Source organism: Camelus bactrianus, chromosome 1, assembly GCF_048773025.1.
Source record: "Camelus bactrianus isolate YW-2024 breed Bactrian camel chromosome 1, ASM4877302v1, whole genome shotgun sequence".
Taxonomy (NCBI): Eukaryota; Metazoa; Chordata; class Mammalia; order Artiodactyla; family Camelidae; genus Camelus; species Camelus bactrianus.
Window position 1 is genome coordinate 102,731,884 of NC_133539.1, and position 21,302 is coordinate 102,753,185.

General features: G+C 44.5%; 1 protein-coding gene and 1 pseudogene across 1 annotated transcript in view; one reads left to right on the forward strand and one right to left on the reverse strand.

Annotated features, from left to right (window-relative positions):
• Positions 1 to 10,453, forward strand: part of SLC9A9 (solute carrier family 9 member A9) — a 500,318-nt gene extending 489,865 nt beyond the window's left edge. The window contains exons 15-16 of the mRNA XM_010952224.3: positions 7,327 to 7,432; positions 8,760 to 10,453. Of these exons, the coding sequence (XP_010950526.2) occupies positions 7,327 to 7,432; positions 8,760 to 8,987 (334 nt within the window). The 3' untranslated portion in view covers positions 8,988 to 10,453. The remainder of the gene's footprint in view (positions 1 to 7,326; positions 7,433 to 8,759) is intronic.
• Positions 10,454 to 10,730: 277 nt separating this feature from the next.
• On the reverse strand, positions 10,731 to 12,449 carry LOC141578618 (large ribosomal subunit protein eL37 pseudogene; annotated as a pseudogene).
• Positions 12,450 to 21,302: the final 8,853 nt, after the last annotated feature.

A 21,302-nucleotide genomic window follows, 5' to 3' on the forward strand; every position in this document is an offset into this window, starting at 1 on the left:
GAAGTATTCTACCTAATAAAATAATAAAAAGATAAAATTAGAATTTCATCATTTGTGCATCCCAGAGAGCAAATAGATAGAGGTATTACACATCACTGGCCGTGAAGATCACACAAAAAGAGACAACCAGATATGGTATCTTTAGTCTTGCCAAAGGGATAGAATTAGAACCTAAATCTTACCCAGTCTCCGGATCCAGCTGGCAATTTGCAGCAATACCAAGGGCAGAGGAACATGCTGGGCTGCACATGAGTTTGCAATCAGAAATTCAGAACACGGGAATGTCCACAGGTCAAATGGCCCAGGTTCTTCAGCAGATAAATTGTAAAGAAAAGGGTGGAAGAGGAATCTATAGCTTAAAAGACATAACACATTTTTTTAAATAGGCAAGACCAAACTGTAGTGTGCCAGAATGCACATTTGAGTGATAAAACTGTAACTAAAAATTCAAGGAAGTGATTAGTATAAAAATCATCATACTGGCTTTAGGGGAGACAAAGAAGTTTTGATTAGGATGAATCACCTGGAAAGGGCTTCAAGGGTAGGCGACAAAGTTCTATTTCCTGGAACTTGGAAGATTTCCTCATCTTGTAATGATATAAGGTAATGAGGTAATGATGTAAAGATATACACTGGATCTGTGAGGTTTGATGTAGCCCTTTTTCATTTTACAATAAAAAGATTTTATTTAATAATAAATTTCTTGCCCTCAAGGAGTTTAGAGTCTAAAGAGGAAGACGGAGATGTAAGCAATTAGCTTCACTCCGACATGATAAACGCTATCAGGCAGGTATGTACACGTTGCTTTGGAGCTGCCATGGAGCTGAAACAGTTCGGCATGGCAGATCTGAGGAGGCTAGGGGAGGAAGGGACACACCAGCTTGGCTTGGAAGGGAGAGCCATTCATCAAACAGACGTGAATAGCAGAGCGAGACCAGGCTGAAGTGGGTTGCAGTCACTCCTGGCCAGCTTTTTCTGCTGACCCAGCAGGTTTATTCAGGCTTCCTTTCTGCCCCAGCAGTCGTCTTGGGCAATTTCCTTTAAAACGGGCAAGGTCAACCAAAGGAACACATGTTCACCTGTGTGTGTGGATAGTGGGTTTCTACCTTTTCCTTGTTTTTAAACCAGAGCTTCATGCATAGCCTAGGAGAAGGTACCATCCTGATAGCTTGTTCTTGAAATAGAGTGGCTGCAGCAAAGACAGGATCCCATTCATGTGTTCTCTACTTGTGTGCAGAGCAGAATCAGAAGTCCTTCCTTGAACTAGAGAGAACAAATTGATGAAACAGCTTAAAGAGGAGGGCTTTTGGTTGGACTCTTAAAGCCTTGCTCCAATCTGAACACCAGCTACAGCTCAGCAAAATGATTTATCACAATCTTAAGCAAAAAGGCAAGACAGGGAATGTCCAATTACAGAATCCAACATATCCAAAGAAAAGAGGGAGAACACATTCAGTTTGTTAGTCCCCGTTTCCTGTGAAACAAAGCATGAAGGGTGTGACTTGTATATTGGAATCAAAGAGTGATGGGGTGTGTACAATTTGGGGGTATCCTCTGCTAGTCCTGTGCATGGGTGCTGTGTAAATAGCAGTGTGGGGACATAGCAAGTCAATAGCTAGTGGGACCTGGTTTCCTGCAGTAACATACGGGCCTGGAGGGCAAGGTTGGCTTCCACTCCAGGATGTGCTTATCCTTCCCCACCACCTGGCATTGACCCCTGACCATCACTGGTGGCACGTCAGCCCTAAAAGCTAAATGCACTCTTGAAAGTGAGGTATAGGTAGGTTAGAAGAGAATTTAAAAGCCATCGGATTACACTTGCCTTGATCTGTAAAATGGGACTGTAATAGCCACCTATAGTTGTAAAGAGAAAATAAGACATATAGAAATGCCTTATAACTAAAAAGATGCAAGGTGTATTACTGAAAAGATAAATGTGCTTTCCTTCTGTACACACCTCTGCTTTAACAAGTATTTCATCCTGATAAGAAGACCATTTATCAAGCCTATACATACAAACACATTCAGATGCTTTTGGTAGACACAAAGTCTTCCTACAAAAGCCAACGTGCGATGCTTCATTAATCCACTCTCAGGAGTTACATCATCAAGACTTCAGCTTGTTAAGCCAAGTTGCCAGCCCATCCCCTAGATGATATGAAACAATTGGCACCGGATAGGTCTGGGCTCTGGGCAGATGGGTCTTCTGCCTATCCTTACGCTAAAAATGATGGCTTTACAACATAAGAGGCCATGTTCTTTTTCTTCCTGTTTGAGATTTGAGTCCCACATAGAGGGCAATACACTGGAGAGAGACCACTGTGCTCCATACTTGCCTGATCACTGGTCACCTGGGACACTTGAAATACAGGAACTCTGTATTGAAAGTACAGAGTCCAGGGCTACTTCCCAGAACTGCCAAGTCAGAATCTCCAGGGGAAGACTTGGATATCTGAATTTTTATCAGATGCCAAGATTATCTTCATGATCAGGCAAGTTTAGAGAAACCCAAGATAGAACATAGCTCTTTAGGGTTCTCAAATCAAAGACTTTTATGAAGACCAGCAAGAGGGGTGTGTTAATCTGCCCAGGCTGTCATAACAAAATACCACAGACTGGTGACTTAAACAATGAAATTTATTTTCTCAGAGTTCTGGGGGCTGAAAGTCTGAGATCAGGATGCCAGAATGGTCAGGTTCTGGTGAGAACTCTCTTCCAGGCTTGCTGACAGTCACCTTCTCACTGTGTGCTCCCATGACCCCTTCTCTGTGGACAGGTAGAGAGAGAGTCTCTTCTTACAAGGACACTAATCCCTCTATAGAGGCCCCACCCTCATGACCTCTTTAAACCCTAATTACCTCGCAAGGGCCCCATCTCCAAATACCATCACACGAGGGGTAGGGCTTCAACATGTGAATTTGGGGGGAACACAAACATTCAGTGTGCAGTAGAGGGCATGGATCTTTGCTTGGGGCTTTTGCATCTCACCAATCTGTGTGTGACCATGTCATACGAGGCATAGGCATGAGCAAGCTGTGCACCCAATTGTTTTGGCAACTTACAATCGACAAAACACGAGGATTTAATCAAAACAAAAACGAGAAATTCATGTTACTGCATATTTTAAATATTAGTTCAGTTAAGCACTGAATTTAGTTCTGAACCTGATGATAGCAATGCACTTTCTCCTTTGGCCTGAGGTAATTGTCTTCCCTATTTCACACATGTTAAATTCCGGGTAGAGTTCCAGCTTTTACTTACATCTCCTGAACCAAACTGTTATTTCCAAACTTATACCCTTTAAAGATGAGAAAAGTTATTGTTTTATTCCCCCAGAGCTCAACATTTCATCTCAATGCATTTCTAGCTTATTAGGGAAGCAAAACTAGCTGTACCAAAAATATCCAATGGGGAATCTCTCTCTCCAAACCTACACTAGAACCTGATAAGAAAAATTACACATTTTGCCAAATTGGCAGTTGGGGTTTTTTGGAGATCAAAAGAGTTTTCTTACTTTTTAATAATTCAGGTAAACCTAGAGATCCAGCCACTTTCCAGACACTGCTCGGTAGTGAAGAACGAGAAAGTCACGGATTCCCGGATTCCAAATCAGTTATTCAGTCAGATGAGACCTGTTGTTCCGTGTCTCTATGCAGAAGGAGGATGCCCAAAGTGGTGGAAATGTCTGGAGTCTGGGGCCCAGCTCGGCCGATAACTAACTGGCTGGGTTCCTCTGAGTGGTTCTTTTACTCTCTCTGAGCCTGTGGTCTTCATTCACTTAACAACTTTTTCTTGAACATCCAAAATGTGCCAAGCACTGTATCCAGGTGAAGGAGACAGCCCTGCCCTCAAGGAAACCACTGTCTGGAGACAAGGGAGCTTTCTATTTTATAATATAGGTATTCATTTCTTTATGTGGATGCCTCACTAGTTTAGCACATAAAACAAAAACATATGAGCATATGCAAGAACACAGGAGGGACTGAGTGAGTGACACATAAAAGTTGTTTTTAGCCTCTTTATTCTGTGCCATTACCACATCATCCCCTCTGTCTAATAACTTAGGCCTAAGAAGTCCACCTTTGAATTGACATTTCTTAGCCTTTTACCCTCAGGAAAACCTCATTCATTGGCTGTAAATCTGCCCCCTTCATTCTTGGCATAGTTACTCAGAATCTACCTCCATCACTCATAACACTCCTGAATATTTTTTTTCTTCTTTTTTAAATTTTTTAAAATTTTTATTCTTATTTCTTATTGACGTGTAGTCAGTTTACAGTGCTAGTTTCAGTTACACATTCAACAAACATCCATTGAGCCCATAATATACAGCAAGCACTGGGCAAACCAAGACATCAGAGAAAACGGACTCTGCCCCACGCCTGCCGCGTCTGTGGATGGTGCTTATGCAATCCGTTCACTGCCTCACGGTGTATGTTTTATTCCTCTGACTCACAGCTACTGAGATACCAGGGCAGCCAGAATAGCATCACGAGTTTCCTAGAAGAGTCTTACATGAACAGGTTCTCCCCACCTCTCACCTACCACCTCACACTAGCTCCCTACACAACATTTAACCCAAATTGCTATTTTTGGTGTAGTGTTGCTACACCAAAAATAAAAACAGCTTCTGTACCCCACTTACCGAATTGAGACTCAAGGACAGAGTTTTGGACGAAGTAGAAAAAGGCAGCTTTATTTCTGCTGGGGAGAGAAGGCAGGGGGTTTTATAGGGAAAGTTTAAGAGTTCAAGGGGCAGAGCTAGTTTCCATAGAGATCATGTACACAGTAACAAATTGTTGCAAAGTTGTTCTTGCTTTTGCAGATGCAGTGGTCCCCTTCCCTCTTCTGGGTATGAAGTTCACCTCCAGCTTTGGGACTCTTAATATTCTTGTACCTAGAACAAAGAATGCATAAGAAGGTGTTCTGTGGGAAACAGCTCTAGAGAAAAACTTGTACAGTTTAAAGTCAGGTTGATAAATGCTTTTAGCCTTTTAAGTAGGCTGAGGCCTGGGATCTCCTGCTGCAGGCTGAGTTCAGAAATCACAGAGCCTGTCCAGAGGAGGACAAATGGTAGCCGGCTTGGTCCAGGCCTCACATTCACAAAAAGTTACAAAGTCAGTCATTCACTGTTAGCTCTGACAACATTACACACAGAGTTACAGAGATACCACATCAGGATTAAAAGAAGAAAATGTTCATTACACAGTTTTAAATTTGTGTTTTACTTTTGTAGTATTATTTTGGCATTTTGATATTTCAGTGTATTAAGACCCTCAAGCCGGGAAAGTTGCCAGGGCCTTTCTAACTCTTAGCGCCCTGACAAACCCCTTCGTTTTTGTTTCTACAACGTCTCTAAACATGTTGCTTACTTGCTGTCACTTTTCTATCCAGAAATAAAGTTTGTAGGATTTTCTTTGATTTATACTCCAGTTGTACATGTATCTTGTCTGCCTCACCTCCCTAAAAAACTGATATGCCCACCATAAACCCTAAGACAACTACATGTCTATATATAAAATAAAGAACAAACTTCTTCCGTATAGCACAGGGAACTATATTCAATATCTTGTAGCAACTTTTAATGAAAAAGAATATGAAAACGAATATATGTGCTGAACACCAGAAATTGTGCTGAACACCAGAAATTGACACACTGTAACTGACTATACTTCAATTTAAAAAAATTTTTTTAAAAAGCAAAAAAAAAAAAAAAAATAGTTGATTTGGGAACTAAAAAAAAAAAAAAGACCACATGTCCTCCTCCTGTGCCCCGGGCTGAAAGGGTCCGCAGCTCACCAGCAAGGGTGAGGTCTGCAAGCTTCTCTCTCCAGAGGACCAGCTGGTCAAGCACATGATTCTGCCCTGATAAATCACCTTCCGCTGGGATATGCTGAAGGTGGATTCAAATAGCAAAGGGAGACTTTGGATTGTTTAAAATCATCATATCCCTAGGCCTCAATTCCTTTATCCAACAAATGAAGGAAATAACACTCTGTAATCAAAATTAATGGAAAATCATCAAGGGCTTTCCAGAGTTGTAGAAATACTTACAAGGTGTTCCAGGGAATGCCAGGCTCTGAACTTTAATATCTTCCCGGTCCTTAACTGAGCACAACAGTTGCTCATCTGAAAGGAGTTATCAAGTATTCCATTTGCAGTTGGAATTACAGACCCTCTTAAGCATCTTTTCAGTTGCTGTCCTCTCATCATAACTAGGCTACGTTCAGGAGCCTCTCCCGATCTGTCCCCACTGTGGTGGTGAGTGGGTTTGAATCCAGGGGCAACCAGACTCCCAGCTCCTGCGGGCTGCATCCGCCCTCTGACCCACACACTCAGGGCATCCCAGGAATGACGGAGTGGCACTGTCCAGATGTGGACCAGCTCCAGCAGCACCACCTCCAAGATAATCTCTTGTCTTGAGTGCCTGGGGGTGACTGTATCTCTACAAGCCAACATTAACCTCTTTCCATTTTTTTCCCCTTTCCCTATTTATTACAGCATTTCAGAAAGTTGATGAGGTGAAATATTCTCCAGCAGAGGAAATTATATAAAGCCTAAGAGTTAGTTCTGATGGAACGGTGAAATAATTTCACTACTTTTCTTTGAGGGAAAAAAGAAAAGGACTAAGGCCACCTGAGGCAGCCTCTAGGGATTTCATTATTGATAGATCGGAGGGAGACATAATGGCTTTATACGGACAGGTTTTTCTTTTAACTTGGTAGAGCACTTTGGGATGAAGAGATGAGAAAGACAGACAATAGAATAAACCGGGCACCAGCTCATTGACATACATTTTGTATCAGGATGCACTGAGGTATGAAGTATAAACCGACTGCGTTGAATGGGGAAAATAAAGTATTTTGGCAGTCTCTGTTCACTACCCAGTTTGAGAATGACTGAACATTTTATGAAATGCCTCTTGCTTCTTGGTGAAAATTACTGGTGGTTTAAGCTGTGTGTGCAGTTTTAAGAAAACACAATCCTTTATGCTATTGTTGAAGATAATGCTTAAGGATGCATTCTCTAAGCAGATGAGACAGAGTGGGAGAAGGGGAGGGAAGAGGACCGTTTCCACATCTCTCTGATACTGGCTAGTCCAGGCTCCATTTCTCCATGATGAAAGGCTACCAGGAGAGCTGGGAAAGTGTGTGGAGCCAAGATTATAAATAGTAATTTTTGCAGGCCAAATTACCTCCTACAAGGGGGAGTAGGGATGTCGAGGTAAGAATGACTGTCTCCTTTCACTGCATGCAAATGTTAGTGCTGTGTGAGAAACTAAACCCCACCTTCCTTCCAGCAAGGATTCCTTAACAGGCCTCGCAGATACCTGAAACCGATTTTAACCCACTCTGGTCCTCCATTGACCACAACGTTACCTGAGTGGTGCGGCCCAATTTCCAGACTGCTCACCAGTCCTCAGGCCTATGGGGTGAGTAACTATCCCGAGAGGGACAGGCTTGGTGAATACTGATGAGCCCAGCAACCTCGAGGCTATTACTTCCCAGCTTGAGGAGGAAGGAGTTAAAATTCACTGCACCAAGAAGCATTTCTCTTCTCTCTCCAGTTGTAGCTGATGTGGGCTCATTCTTCTTTTAAGAATGCAGATTTTTTATGGTGACCAATATTTTTAGCCATAAAATGGATTTTGAAAATATAAACGAAGTCATGTGTCCTCACAAACTGCTGTGTTTTGAGGTTTTGACTATTAAGCCTGTGCTTTGTAGCTCAAGGGAGTGGAATAAAAAAACCACTGAGAAGCAATTAGACTCATTACCAGTAAATCAGAGTGCCAGGAATTGGAGAGGAGCAGAATCTTGGAGTTTGTGGCACCTTTGGAGGTTGTCCAGCTGGTCGACCCCTCATATAAACAGAGAAAAAGGGCCTCTCAAGTCTCTGATGTGCTCAGGGCACAACAGTCTGAAGCAGTGGTCATCAAAGTGTGTCCCCAAACCAGCAGCCGCAGCATCACTTGGAAACTTAATAGAAATGCAAATTCGGTCTCAGGGGCCCAGCGTCTGTACTTGAACTAGCCCTCCAGGTGACTCCAGTACAGGCTAAACTTGGAAAACACTGACCTGAGGTCACCTAACCAGGGCCCATTCTACAAGTAATTTTGTTTGGGTTTCCCCAAACAAGTGGAAGAAGAGTTGAGATTTTAATTCTCTTCTTCAAGGAAAGCTCTGTCTGAGGAGAACTTGTTGGCCAGACCTAGTTCATTTCCACCATCATCCACTATGGTAACTTCCAACCATGTTTAGCCTTGTGACCCTCATCCCGAGAAACAGACTGTGAGGACTTATTTTTCAAAGAAAATATAAGAGAAACTGTGTTTTAAGAATTTTGTGATAGGCAGGAGGATTACAAAGCCCACACTGAGAACCATTCGGTGCTATGAGGTCACAGGATTCTGCAGACTCCTAACTCCTCTCACCCAGATTGGGTACCAATTCAAAGCATCCACTGCGTTTAATTTCAACTCCCTTAACCCACAGAGGCGCTCAGTTAGCACGGCTAACTCTCACCGGCTAGGCCTGGAGACCCTGATGGCCATGTGATGATGTGAGTCCCCAGTGCTGACTCGGGGAAACGCTTCAAAAGCCCACGACATGCAGGGGGCATAGGCACTAGCAGAAACTTCAGCAAAGACCGGGCCGTTAAAAAAGGAAAACGAACATCCTATTTTCGTACACCGTAGGACTGCTATTGTTTTCTGCCTTTATCAGGAAGTGACCTCTCTCTCTCTTTCCAAAATCCAGGAGCAGCTAAAAGAGGATGATGGAGAATGCATCGTAAATCAGGACGAGCTGGCCATGAATTTCCAGGAACAAGCCCCCTCACCTTGCAGTCCTCCCGCCAGGCTGGATCTGGACCAGAAAGCTTCGCCCCAGACTCCGAGCAAGGAGAACATCTATGAGGGGGACCTGGGCCTAGGAGGCTATGAACTCAAGCTCCAGCAAACTCCGGGTCAGTCCCAGCTGAACTAACGGGCACGAACAGCGCCGAGGTGATCGCAGGCCGTGCGAGGCTCGCGGAGGGATACGAGCCGCTGGTGAGGCCGCGCAGAGGGGAGGCTGGAAGATGTATTGAGGGCATAAATTGGAGAGATTCAAAACCTTGTCACATGTATCCTCTGGTGCCTGAAGAAATGAGAATTTATTATCAGCCCTCTATATCATGCAACTGAATTTAAGATTTTGACAGCGCCATTTTTATTCATGAACTTGGGGGTGGGGAGCGGAGAGGGGCAGGGGCGCCAGGAGTCTAGCTGCTGAAGGATGAGACGGATGTGCTTGTGTCTGCAGGGGGTTTCTTGTCTGTGGGCAGCTCTCCTTCACTCAGATTTTGGATTTTTATTCCCTTCATTAGGGAGAGTTAAAAAATAAGAAAAAGAGTTTCTGAGCTTAAACGTGTGGCTCCTAAACTGAAGGGAATGCCCAGTTGTTCAGAAAGTGATAGGTTTTCTATTTTTAGAACCTAGGCTCCCACTTGCTCTTAACGAAGTAGGGCTATTTGCAGAGCCCGGATACGTGCCCGACAGCACTGTTGACGCCTCACAGAACCCTTGGCTCGTGGGGACCTCCTGTTCTCCTCCGCATCCTTTTCACACCGCTTTTCCCATTGAGTGAAGGGGCTGGCTACAGCTGGGGTGCACTCTGCTCTAAACACGGTGCCACTTTCCGCCTCGCTAGGACCCCGTCCAGGGAAAGCTGGGTTCTCTTCCCAGTACCGTGTTTCACCTGAATAATGAGCCTTCCTGTCCTTGCATTTGAGTCACTTACTGGCTCTGCGGCAGGTGCCTCTGGGGGCTGCGAGGTGATGAGATCCCATAGCACAGGGCACTCTCCCCCGGGCAGGAGCCGGGACCTGTCCTCCAATCCTAACTTTCACGGCTGAATAGCAGTGCAGGGCAGGACCGGGAAGAGCAGGGCTGAGGATGTGTGGGGACCACACGGAGGAGGCAAGGACGCAGCATCAGGACCACCTCCCCTTATGCGGTGTGGCTCTTGGCCCTTGGAGGAGAGACCAACACAATAGCTTTGAATTCAGCTGCATGACCTGTGCCTTTAAGCCATTAAGATACCTCAAGCCCAGCTTCTCTTGAAATACAGATGTAATATTAGACTCCAAAAAGCAGGCCCCACTCACGGGTGCCCAGGCTTTGATGAGTCTGCGTCTGAGGGAGGCAAGAATGGCGTCTTCCTGGGACCCAAAGTTTGGAAGTAACATATGCTTGCTGACCAGTTGTCAGGCTTTAAATACAGACCATGGTGGTGTCAGGCACGCCACTATGCACACGGGTTCTCTTGCTTTCCAAACAGTAAAATCCAGGGGCACAAACTGTTTTGTACTCAGCTAAGTATAACTTGGCATTCCAGGTAGATATGGCAAATGGCAAAGCATGAAGTTTTCTAATTTGACTTAATCCTAATAAAATTTTGTAATACAGTAAGATGGTGTTGGCCAGTTCTTTATTTAGACATCTTCTCTGTCCATGCTAACTGGCAGTGCTAAGCCCTGACTCTCAAAGTGCCAGGAGAAGCAGACACCGAAAGGTGACATCAGGGAGATGCTGGGGTCCTCTGACCCAGGAAGAGCCGCAGGGGCTGCTCACCGAGTCCATGACGAGTGAAGAGAGCGCACTGGGCTGGGCTAGGCTGGGTCAGGCAGAGGGATGCATCCCCTTCTTTCACAATGCAGGGGACCAGAAATCCAGAAGAGCTTCAAAAATGAGGGAGGAGATTGTAGAGTAGAAAGAAGAAAAGGCAGAAGAGGAAGATTCATCTTATTTCTGCCCTTATCACATGAAAGGAAGGGATGAGAGCTCGGTGTTCTGTTTCTTTCCCTTGGCGTGGAGAAAGACACACCAGGGAAAGAGATGGTCTCCCCAGACAGCGGGAGCAGAAGTGGAGAGAAGGGGAGAGATACTACAGACCAGATGCAGGTGAGGTGGGGAGGGGAGGGGAAGGTACCCCGTCCACACCTGGAACCAACTCGCTAAGAGGGCAGAGCACAAATAGCCTCACGCCCCACTGGCAAAGCCCTCTTCCTGCTTGGGAAAAAAAAAAAATCTCTTTCCAGTTGAATATCATGACCCACTACCAACATGGAGCATGACTGTTTGATCTGGGCTGGACTGCTCACCTCAGCTGACTCCAGGTAAGAACGATATTGTGAGTTCAAGGAAATTGGGTCCCACCCAATGTGTGAGAGCAGGTTCCAGCTTCCATATGTAATAAACAGATTCCTTCCCTTTGAATCAGCTCAAGACCCAAATGGAGGCTACCCAGTGTCCCAGTTAGCAATTCATAAAAATCAAATTCCCTTGATGCTACTGTTGTGAAGGATAATAATTTATGATCTTAAGAAATGCTCTGTGCTTTGATTAGCAGCATCAGGACTGTGAAATTCAAACCTATTATTTACTGCCAGTTCCTAATGAATAATAAAGGCAAAGGAGCTTTATTCAAACCACTAATGCTTGCACTCATTATTAGAGCTTTAAAGGACTCTCATTAATTGGCTTACAGTTCTTCCTTGAACTTCTTACTGTGTGGACATCACACACACATACGTACACATACACAGTTCCTCTCACTGTCAGGGTCCCAGTTGGCCCCTTTGCAGTGTTCCCCTGGGTCCTCAGCACATGTCTGAGCAAATTCCATCACAGTCTTCATTCAGGAAGTTTCTAGAAACTTCCTGGAATATAACTTAATGATATGAATCAAAGCTGAACATTCAAATACGTTTCATGGGCAGTTTCATGGGCAGAAAAATTTTTCCAGATATTGGAGAATTTTATACATATAAAGGGTATTTATTAAAACTACTGAATTGTCATCCTGGTGAAATAAAACATGGCACAGCCCCCTCTTGAGAGAGCATCATATGGACTGATATGGAATGATCTCCAAGATTTATCATCAAATAAAAAGAGCAAGGCGCACAGTAGATGGGGTGCCGCCATCCTGGAATGTTAAAGAAGAAACTGGTAGTATGACTGCTTCTGAAGAACTGAGGAGAGACTTCTCACTTTTTTTTTTTTTTTTTTTTTTTTTTTTTTTTAGTTTTCAAAGCCAGAACATTTATTGTGCAGCTAATCGTTGAAATCTTTAAGATGAACTGGATGCCACAACAGCTGCCCTCTTGGGCTCAGAGAGCCCTTCCCTCACGGAATCCGTGCCTGAGTCTGCAGCGTACAGTTCTTAGGCGCCTCATTCGCCCGGTCCCGGTGGTACTCCCATCTTTCAGCTTCAGCGCTCCAGTTACACTTCCTCGTTCACTTGGGAGGGTGGCTGCATTTGCCACAGGTAGACTTCTGAAGATGGTGGGCCTTACAGCCAAATCGGCGGCCCACAGTGTGCGTCTCACTCCGACGCTTTCCCAACGACGACGTTCCCTTCGTCATCTCGCTTCTGCAGCCGAGACCAAGAGGCCGGAACAGAAGGTACTTCCGCTGTATCGCAGCTTCTCACCTTTACACCTTTTGGGGTTTTGTACACTGTGGATGCATTGCTTATTCAAAATAATAATAGTAAGAAGCAGCTTACGAAATAACCCATTGAGGTACTGAGCTACAAAAGGAGGTAAAGACTGGAAAAGTTATTTTTCACCACAATCTTTGAGACCTTGAGAATGCAAAGTACACGATCAATAGCACCGACATCTTCTGATTTATTCATTTGTATCAGTTTAACACACATGGATGCAAACTATGTAAAAGGTTTTTAAAATTCAAAGACGTATGACTCAACCCCATCCGTCAACATTAGTAGAAGACAGACAGCTAAAATACATTTGATTCCTTATAAGGTACCAAAACATATGATAAAGCTATAGTAACCAAAACAATACAGTATTGACCCAGAAATAAACAAAAAGATCAAGAAAATCTACTACTAAGGACAGAAACGGATTCATGAATATATTTAGAAACTTGGTTCATAAAAAATGTCATTTCAACTTAAGGGCATGGTTGAATAGACTATTACTCAATAAATAGTCAATCTGGAAAAAGAAAGAAGACTAGGTAGTACCCTCGAACATGTACAAAATTAAATTCTAAATAACTCAAACAGCTAAGTGTAAAAAATAAAATTACAGGGTAACAAAAATATAAAATAGAATATATAAATAACTCTGGCATATGGATGGTCTTCCTGAGAAAGATACAAATCAAAAACAAAAATGATAAATTTGACTTCATAAAAATAGGAACTACTGAATTCAAAAATATGTCAAGAATATGTAGAATCAAATATGTATAGCTTCTACCCAGACTTCTACTTTTAGGCATCTCTGTAGAAGAGAAATACTTGGCATTTATGCATAAGGAGGCACACAATATATTTATTGTGACACCATTATTGCAAAATATTAGGGGGGGAAATATCCACCAATAGAAGAAGAGTTAACTAAACTATTATACCCATACTATGGAATTCACTGCAGCAATGGTACTCTGTGTAGAGATGTACTTACATGCATGCACTCAACATGGAATATTTCCAAGATAAATTGCTAGTAAAAAAAAAAAAAAAAAAAACAGCCTGGAATGATTGCACAGCAGATTGATAACCAAAAGGGGAGTGGGAATAGGAGTGCTGAATCAGAAGAGCCTTTTGTTTTATCTGCATTAATTTTCATTTTTACAATGAGATCACATTCATGTACAGTCAGTTCTGACAGTGGCTCTGGCTTCAAGATGGAGGAAGGGAATTAAAGTGTAGTCAAGAACAGCTTCAAGGAGGAAGCTACATTTGAGGGAGGTCTTGAAAGATGAGAGGGTTTGACAAAGCAAGCAGATTGGCTCTGGTCTGTGGGGCAGGAGGTGGGGTGGGTCACTAGAATATGGAAAAGTATTCCAGCCAAAGGGAACAGCATGAGCAGAGACAAAGGGATGTGAAGCAGCCTGGGATGTTAGAAGAACTACAAATTATTCCCTACGGCTCCTGGAGGGGCTTGAGTGTAGGAAATGGAAGAATATGAGACAGTTCTGGAGCTGTAGATCAAACTAAGCAGTCTGGGCCATGATCCTCTGAGAATGGGGAGCTATTGAAATCTCTTCAACAGGGAAGATAATGACCTGTTTTGTGAGGAGATGGAGTGCAAGTTAAGGCTGGAGGTGGTACAATAGCCCAGTTAGGATGCTATTTCACTAGCCCAGGAGAGAGATGATGAGAGACTAAGGCAGAATCAAGGAGGATGGAGGGGAGGACAGGTTCTAGATAAGTTTCAGGCCTAGAATCTACAAAATTGGTAGCTGATTGGCTATGGAAGGTGAGGAAGCTGGGGGAGCCCAGAACGGTCCCAGGTTTAAGGCTTAGATGACAATAGGTTGGAGGCTCCATTCACCGAAGTGTATTGGGAGGAGGAACAGGTGTGGGGAAAAGCCAATGAGTTCAGCTCTGGACACGGTGAGTCTGAAGTTCCTATGCAGAGCTGCGTGGAGACAGATGTCCAGAGGTTTACAAGGAACTGAAGTCTCCAGGCTGGAGATGTATATTTGGAGGGATGAGCTGTGCATGCCAGCTTCACTGAAGAGTTTCGCAAATGCCACATGCCCTCCCTCACCTTTCTCTAAGAAAGAAATTCTAATACTCCCTCCCCACAAAAGGACCATGTCAGCAACTCCGAGCAGACAAGCCTATTTTTCTTCAAAAGGTACCACAGATGCTTCTCATTCAAACCCTGGGGAGACCCACTGACAAGAAGAAGAGGGAATCAGACAGAGGCTGAAAAGCACTGCATTCAGCGAATGGACAGAGTGTGCCCTCGTGAAAAGAGCCCTAGACAAGCCCTCACTGAGAGTCTAAGAAGCTCCAGCATTCCCCAGGGGACAGGGAACTAGATTAGAGAAGTACTGATTTCTACTGTTACTGTGCTGGTGGCCTCATACAATGGCCCTAACTCTCCTCAGCTGTGATGGTTTCATTTGTCAGCTTGGCTCACTGATAATCCCCCATGATTCCATCCAGCACTGATGTAGGTGTTGCTGTGAATGCAGATGTTGTGGATGTGATGAGCATCCACAGTTAGCTGACTTGAAGTAAAGGAGATAGGCGTGATAATCTGGGTGGGCCTGACTCGATCAGTTGAAAGGCCTCAAGAGCAAAACTGAGGTTTCTGAGGAGAAGAAATTCTGCCTATGGCTGCAGTTTCAGCCCCTTCCAGAGAGTTCCAGGCGGCCCCTCTGATGCCTGCCCTGAGCCACGATTTCCTTCCCTCCCCCAGCTCTCTCTCCCTTCCCTTTTTCTCTTCCCCTCACCCTCCAGATTGGAACACAAAGATAAAGACATGTTCATTCATGCAAAAATAAATGAAACAGGTTGATTATTTGATAAATTCCAATAGTTTTGAAAGGAGTACTTTGGGGATTTGTTTCTTTAACAAACCACATTCCACACTACGTTCTGATTTGATCATAGTGTTGACCGGGTCCCCTACCCCTTCTCCATCTATAGCACAGTTGAAGAATAACCGATGGCATAAAGATGGTCCAAAAGCACAATCCTGAAGTGCCTGTGAGATTAGCCAAGCATTCAGGTGTGTTTGTTACCCAGCACAGGCAGCTGGCAGGCTGGGTGTGGCGCAGGCTGCAAGGACTAAGAGGCCTGTCTGTGGAAGGTTCCACATGCCTCCCAGATATTGTCCATCAGCCTGTCAATCATTCAGTTTGACAAATACTTGTTAAACACTTACAGTATACTGCTGATAATCCTGTGGAGGACCAACAGAACCATTCAAATGACAGCTCTTGTAGTGGAGGAAAAAAAAGTCCTCTCTGAGAGGTCCCCTCTCACATTGATCTGTGTAGCCAATATGGTGTTGTGGAGATGGTAGCACATAATTCTTACAGCCACTCCAGCTTCCGCCTTGCTTTCTTGGATGCTCACCCTGCAGGGAGATTGGCTGCCATGTCGTAGACACTCAAGCAGTCAGTCGTATGCAGGTGGGGTGGCATGGAATTGAGGCCTCTTGCCAACAGCCAGCACCACCTTGCCAGTCCTGTGCGTAGCCACCTGGGAGGTGAACCCTCCGCTTCAGTCAAGCCTTCAGATGAGCCCAGGCCCAGTTGACTGCAACTTCATGAGAGACCCTGAGCCAGAACCCCCCAACTAAGCTGCTCCCAGATTCCTTATCCGCAGAAACTACGTGAGACAGGAAGCGTGCACTATTGTTTTCAGCCACTGAATTTTGCAGTCATTTGTTAGGGAGCAATAGATCGTTCAAAGGAAAATTTCCTGAACAGACGAAAAGAGGCTTGTAGCCATCTATACATTTAAGCACAATTTTTTCTAGCAGAGTCGAATCTTTTGCTTAATAAGAAAGACCCTAGCATTTCAGAGCTCTTGCCTCTCTCAGCCTCATCTCATGCATATATGACTTCCCTGCCCCTAATCTTCGAGTCCAGAAACAGAAGTGATGGTGACAGCAAGAGCAGCAGTAACCACATCCCCTCTGAACAGGGTCAGTGGTCACCCAAGGGGCCCACCGCAGGTGAAGCATTGGATGGAGAAACAGTGTGATGTCCACTGAGTCCGTGCCAGATGCTGTGAGGGGTAGGAGATGAGAAAACTCTGCCCCTGACTTCTGGGAGCTTACACTCTGGGCAGAGGCAACAAGTGAAGACAGTGGTTTCTTGTGTAATCCAGAGCAGCATGAGGCTTAAGAGGAACCCTGAAAGGAAAAGGATTATGGAACTGATCCTCCACCCTGGCCAAACACTGGACAGCCCACAGAGCTGTACAAACTCCTGATGCCTGGGTCCACCCCCACCAACCTGACTTAACTGGTCTGGGCTGTAGCCTGAACATGGGGATTTCTTAAAGCTTCCCAGATGATTCCAATGGGTAGCCAAGGTTTCCAACCACCAGATGGCAGGGACTTTGGAGGAGGGCGAGGTGTCATCCAGGTGCAGGAAATTGTCAAAGAGGAAGTGGTGGCAGGAATGGGCTGTAAAAGCTGGGAATGTGGGGGGGCAGTCGGGGAAAGGGACGATAAGGAGCAAGCCGCAGGTGCCACAGGGCCGGTGGGATGGCTTCCCGCCTGCTGGAGCAACAAGGAACCACCCATTGGCTAAGAAGTAACAGAGGCGATGGGGATGCTGCTCTCGTTTGCATCTAATTCTCAACCCTCAGGCTGTAACTAAGTATGTTGCCGAGACCACTGTCCAACAAGAAAAGCACCAACTCACAAAACCTGTGAATCATCAAGTTTTAAATCCCTGGCGTGCAGTACATTTGGGAGCCGCAGCTGCTGCCTGAACAAAAGAAGAAAAAATAACTGCTCCCTTCCAGCCCCCATGACCACACAACGTCATCCGCCAAATCACTTCAAATTGTCTCCTCTTCACAACACTGGATCCAAAGATGAGAACTGCATCAGGGGCTGGCCTTGGTCTCCAAGAGCACCCTTCTCCCGGTGCAACCTTGACAGAGAGCCAGCCCCGCCCTCCACCCCCCACCCCCCAGTCTGCACCAGCTCCAGTGAAGAGATGCCTGTTGCTTCACTCAGGGCTTGTGTAGGGTGGGGAGCGCTTCCCTCCTTCCCTTCTGGGTTCTGTGCCTGGTCTAATCATTAAGTTGACATGGATAGAGTCAAGGAAAAAAACACATGTTGTGCGTTTGGGAGCCTCATAAAACGACGAGACTCCCCAGCAGTCAGGTAACTGAGGCTTACATACCAGCCCGAGCTAAGGAGAAGGGGGCGGGGGCCTGGGGCTTCAAAGAGGAGGAAGGCAGTTCAAGAGAAGCAGGGAAGAGCAGATGTTTGGGAACAAATGTTTGCCACGCCGTGTAGATAAGTCCTTCGGCTATAAACACTCTCTCTGGTAATAGCCGTCTTCCTGGTCCAGGCCCCCTATCTAAATTCTTCTAGGCAGTGAAGTGGGAGGTACAAAGCTCCTTAGGAGTCTGCCGGGCCCCAAATGTCCTCAGCGTGAAAGAATCCACATGCCGGCGTGGCACCTCCTCGGGTGGCCGATTCTGCCCCTCCTCGGCTGCCCGTGCGGGCGGCGTGGACGGCCATCCTCAGGGGCTTGTGCGCCTGCTGCTCCTTGTTAGGAGAGTAAATACGCCCTCCTGACGCCTGTCTTAGGAAGGGGTGTCCGGAGCATCACTTCTCAAATTTTAACTGCATCTGAATGCCCTGACAACTTTGTTAAAATGCAGATTCAGATTCCGAAGGTCTCAGATGGGATCTGAGGTTCTGCATTTCCAGCCAGCTCCAGGGTGATGCTGATCTGCTGGTCCCTGGACCACACTTGGCGTCACCGGGGGCCAGAGCAGTGTTTCTCAGACTTGAGACTGGGTTAACAGGTGGTCCTTATCTGTCAAGGGATCTGCAAACAGTTTGGCAGTTTCAGAAATTAAGTGACAGAGCCATGTGGTTCACAGCCAGGGCGCTCAGATGAAATGCAGTATTAACTGTGACTTTTACAAAAATCCTTCTATTTTTAAAGTTTGTCCATGGCTGGTAAGGATGAGAATGTTGAGTTTGCCCCAGCTGCTCCTCAGTTAGCTAATCCTTCAGATATCTGATCTTCAGTAAGAAAGCAGAGCTTATCTTGATGAATACATTTTCTCCTTATTTGGGCAAAATGGCTGCATTTGTCATATACACATTTTTGTGGCTGGTATGGCGTCACCACAGTCCTAAAAATGGATCTAGACTCAGAAGTAGTTCATTGAAGCACAAAAGTGCAATAGAAATAATAATGTAAAGACTATGATTCAAAATGTTATACATGTTGATACAAACAAGACTCAAGGGAGAGCTTCGATCTGGGGTGCTGGTGTCTGGGCAGGCAGGTGAAGCCACAAGGATGACCGCTTCACATAAGCAGCCAGAGGAGGTGCAGCTGAAACTCGGCAATCATCAGGTCACCCCTCCCTTGCGGGACATCATTTGTTAGAAGACGTGTCAGAGAGCGTAAAGCTTTACCTTCACTTCAGAGCAAGGAGGGAAACTTCTTTTAACTTCTGTGGTAAGATTCTTCTGTTTTGCTAGAACAAGTACAAAATAATACCTTCCAGGACAAAATTAACAGATTTGGCCCAAAGTTGAAGAAGAGTCATAAGGCAGAGAAACATCATTAAAAGTTGTATGCCTAACAGCAAAAAAAAAAAAAAAAAAAAGAAGGATCGAACTCTACTTTTGCCAAAATGTCTGTTAAACCAGTTTCATTACAAATCTTATGCTTAGAGGGAAGACAAGAGTGAACTTTCAGACACAATTTGCAAGGTGAAAAGCCTTTGTGGTCTTGTGTTTGCTAGTGGATATTTGTCTTTGGTTGGACAACAGCACCAACAAATAGAATATAAATCAGCTCTCAGCTTATGTGAAATAAATGAAGTAAAAATGCCCTGTAAGTTTTTGTTCTCTTTGTTACTAAAAGCCCTTGCTACAGAAAACACTGTCCCTTTCGAAAACGATTGTTTTGTGCCTGAAGAGGTAGACCAGGAAAGGCGTGTTCGGATCAGACTGACAAAATGTTGTTAGGTGGTCAAGGAGGCTTTTTCCGGCAAATGGAAAAGTCCACCCACTCACCACATTCTTCAGAGAGAACCTTGGTGATCATCAATATACCTCTTGACCCTTATGTATTCCACAAATACTTAATGAGTATCTCCACTATGTCAGGCACTGTTCCAGGTGCTTAGAATACTGAGTAAACAAAACAAAGTTTCCTCCCCTCCAAACATTTACATTCCAGCAGAGAAAGGTAGACTCTAACAGTGAATATCTGGTAGATTACCACGGGATAATGCTGAACGAAGGGAAAATAGAAGAAGGTTGGAAATATAGGGTGGAGTAGGATGGAAGTTGGGATTTTTAAATAGGATAATCAGAGTAGGCTTCAGTGAGAAGATGGCATTTGAGCAAAGACTTGACAAAGGTGAGGGAGCAAACCATGGAGATACCTGCAGGGAGAAAATTCTAGTCTTGTCTCAAATGATCAAGGACTGCAAGGAAGTGAGTGTGGCTAGAGCAAAGCTAGCAAGGAGGAAGGTTGTGGAAGATAGTCAGAGATGAAATTAGTAGGGCAAGGAGGTAGTTCATATTATATGAAATTATATTTTCACATTATATATGAAAATAAAGGTTTTTGTTTGACTTTTAGGGAAATGAGAACCAACTGCAGGGTGCAACAAGTAACTGACAAAATCTGGTTTCTAAGAGGATCATTCCATCTACTGTGTTGAAAATAGGCTCTAGGGAGGTAATGAGAGAAATAAGGTATTTTGGTCAGCTAATGCTGCGTAACAACTACAAAATCTCAGCAACACAACAGTAAGCATTTATGTAGCTTGTGTGTCATGATTCGTTGTTGGGGGGTGGTGTCTGTTAATCCAGGCTGGGTCCTACTTGGCTAGTCCCACTGGTCAAGCCTTGCTGCACCTCCCATCTTTCCCTGGGCCCAGCAGGTAGACCTGGAATTTTCTCTTCATGAGAATCATTGGCATATAGATGGTATTTTAAGCCATAATCTTGATTTAACAAGAAAAAAAAGTTGCATATCAAATCAAATTGTAGCTACCACATGGGTACATGTGGTGGTGAGTCCTCTGTGCTCCGAAATACTCTGAATGTCAAGGGGAAAGGGGCTTATATGGTTTTTTTTAAAATGGATGATAAAAATTTTTTTAACTTTGATGCTGGATTCTAGCGGAGACCATTTCAATAACTAATCATTTCAATCATATTGCTAAAGTTACACGTCACAGTCACATATTCAATGTCTTGAACAACCTGAACCTATCACTTCAGAGCTGAAATGCCATATTTTTAATATCAGAAATGAGACATCTGGATGTTTAAGAAATAAACAGTGGTGCAGACGAATCTATCCCTGGAAATAGCTATTTTCCAAAACAATTTCTTTTTTCTTTGGAGAGAGAAATATATGGCATATTGAAAAGCTGTATCTAAATGTTACAAAAGATTATAAAGAAAACTTACAAATAAAACTAAATCATAAATAAGGAATCCGTTCACCAGCATCTCCCTGGTTGAAAGTCCCTATTGCCACAGAAGGACATGCTAGTTGACAAGGGGGCTGATGGACATGAGGACACTGAGAAAGTGCTCTGTCATGCGGGGTCCCTGTCCTAGTCAGATACCCAGAACCATCCAACAGAGCCACCCTTCATGACCCTCCACTACCCAACACATAATTATGAATAAGGATTTTCAAATTTAGAAGAAATACAAACTAAAAAGCAATGGACTACAGGGAAACTCATCTGTGGCTCAGACTCTCCACCACTGATACGTTCTAGGGATCTGTCTACAGA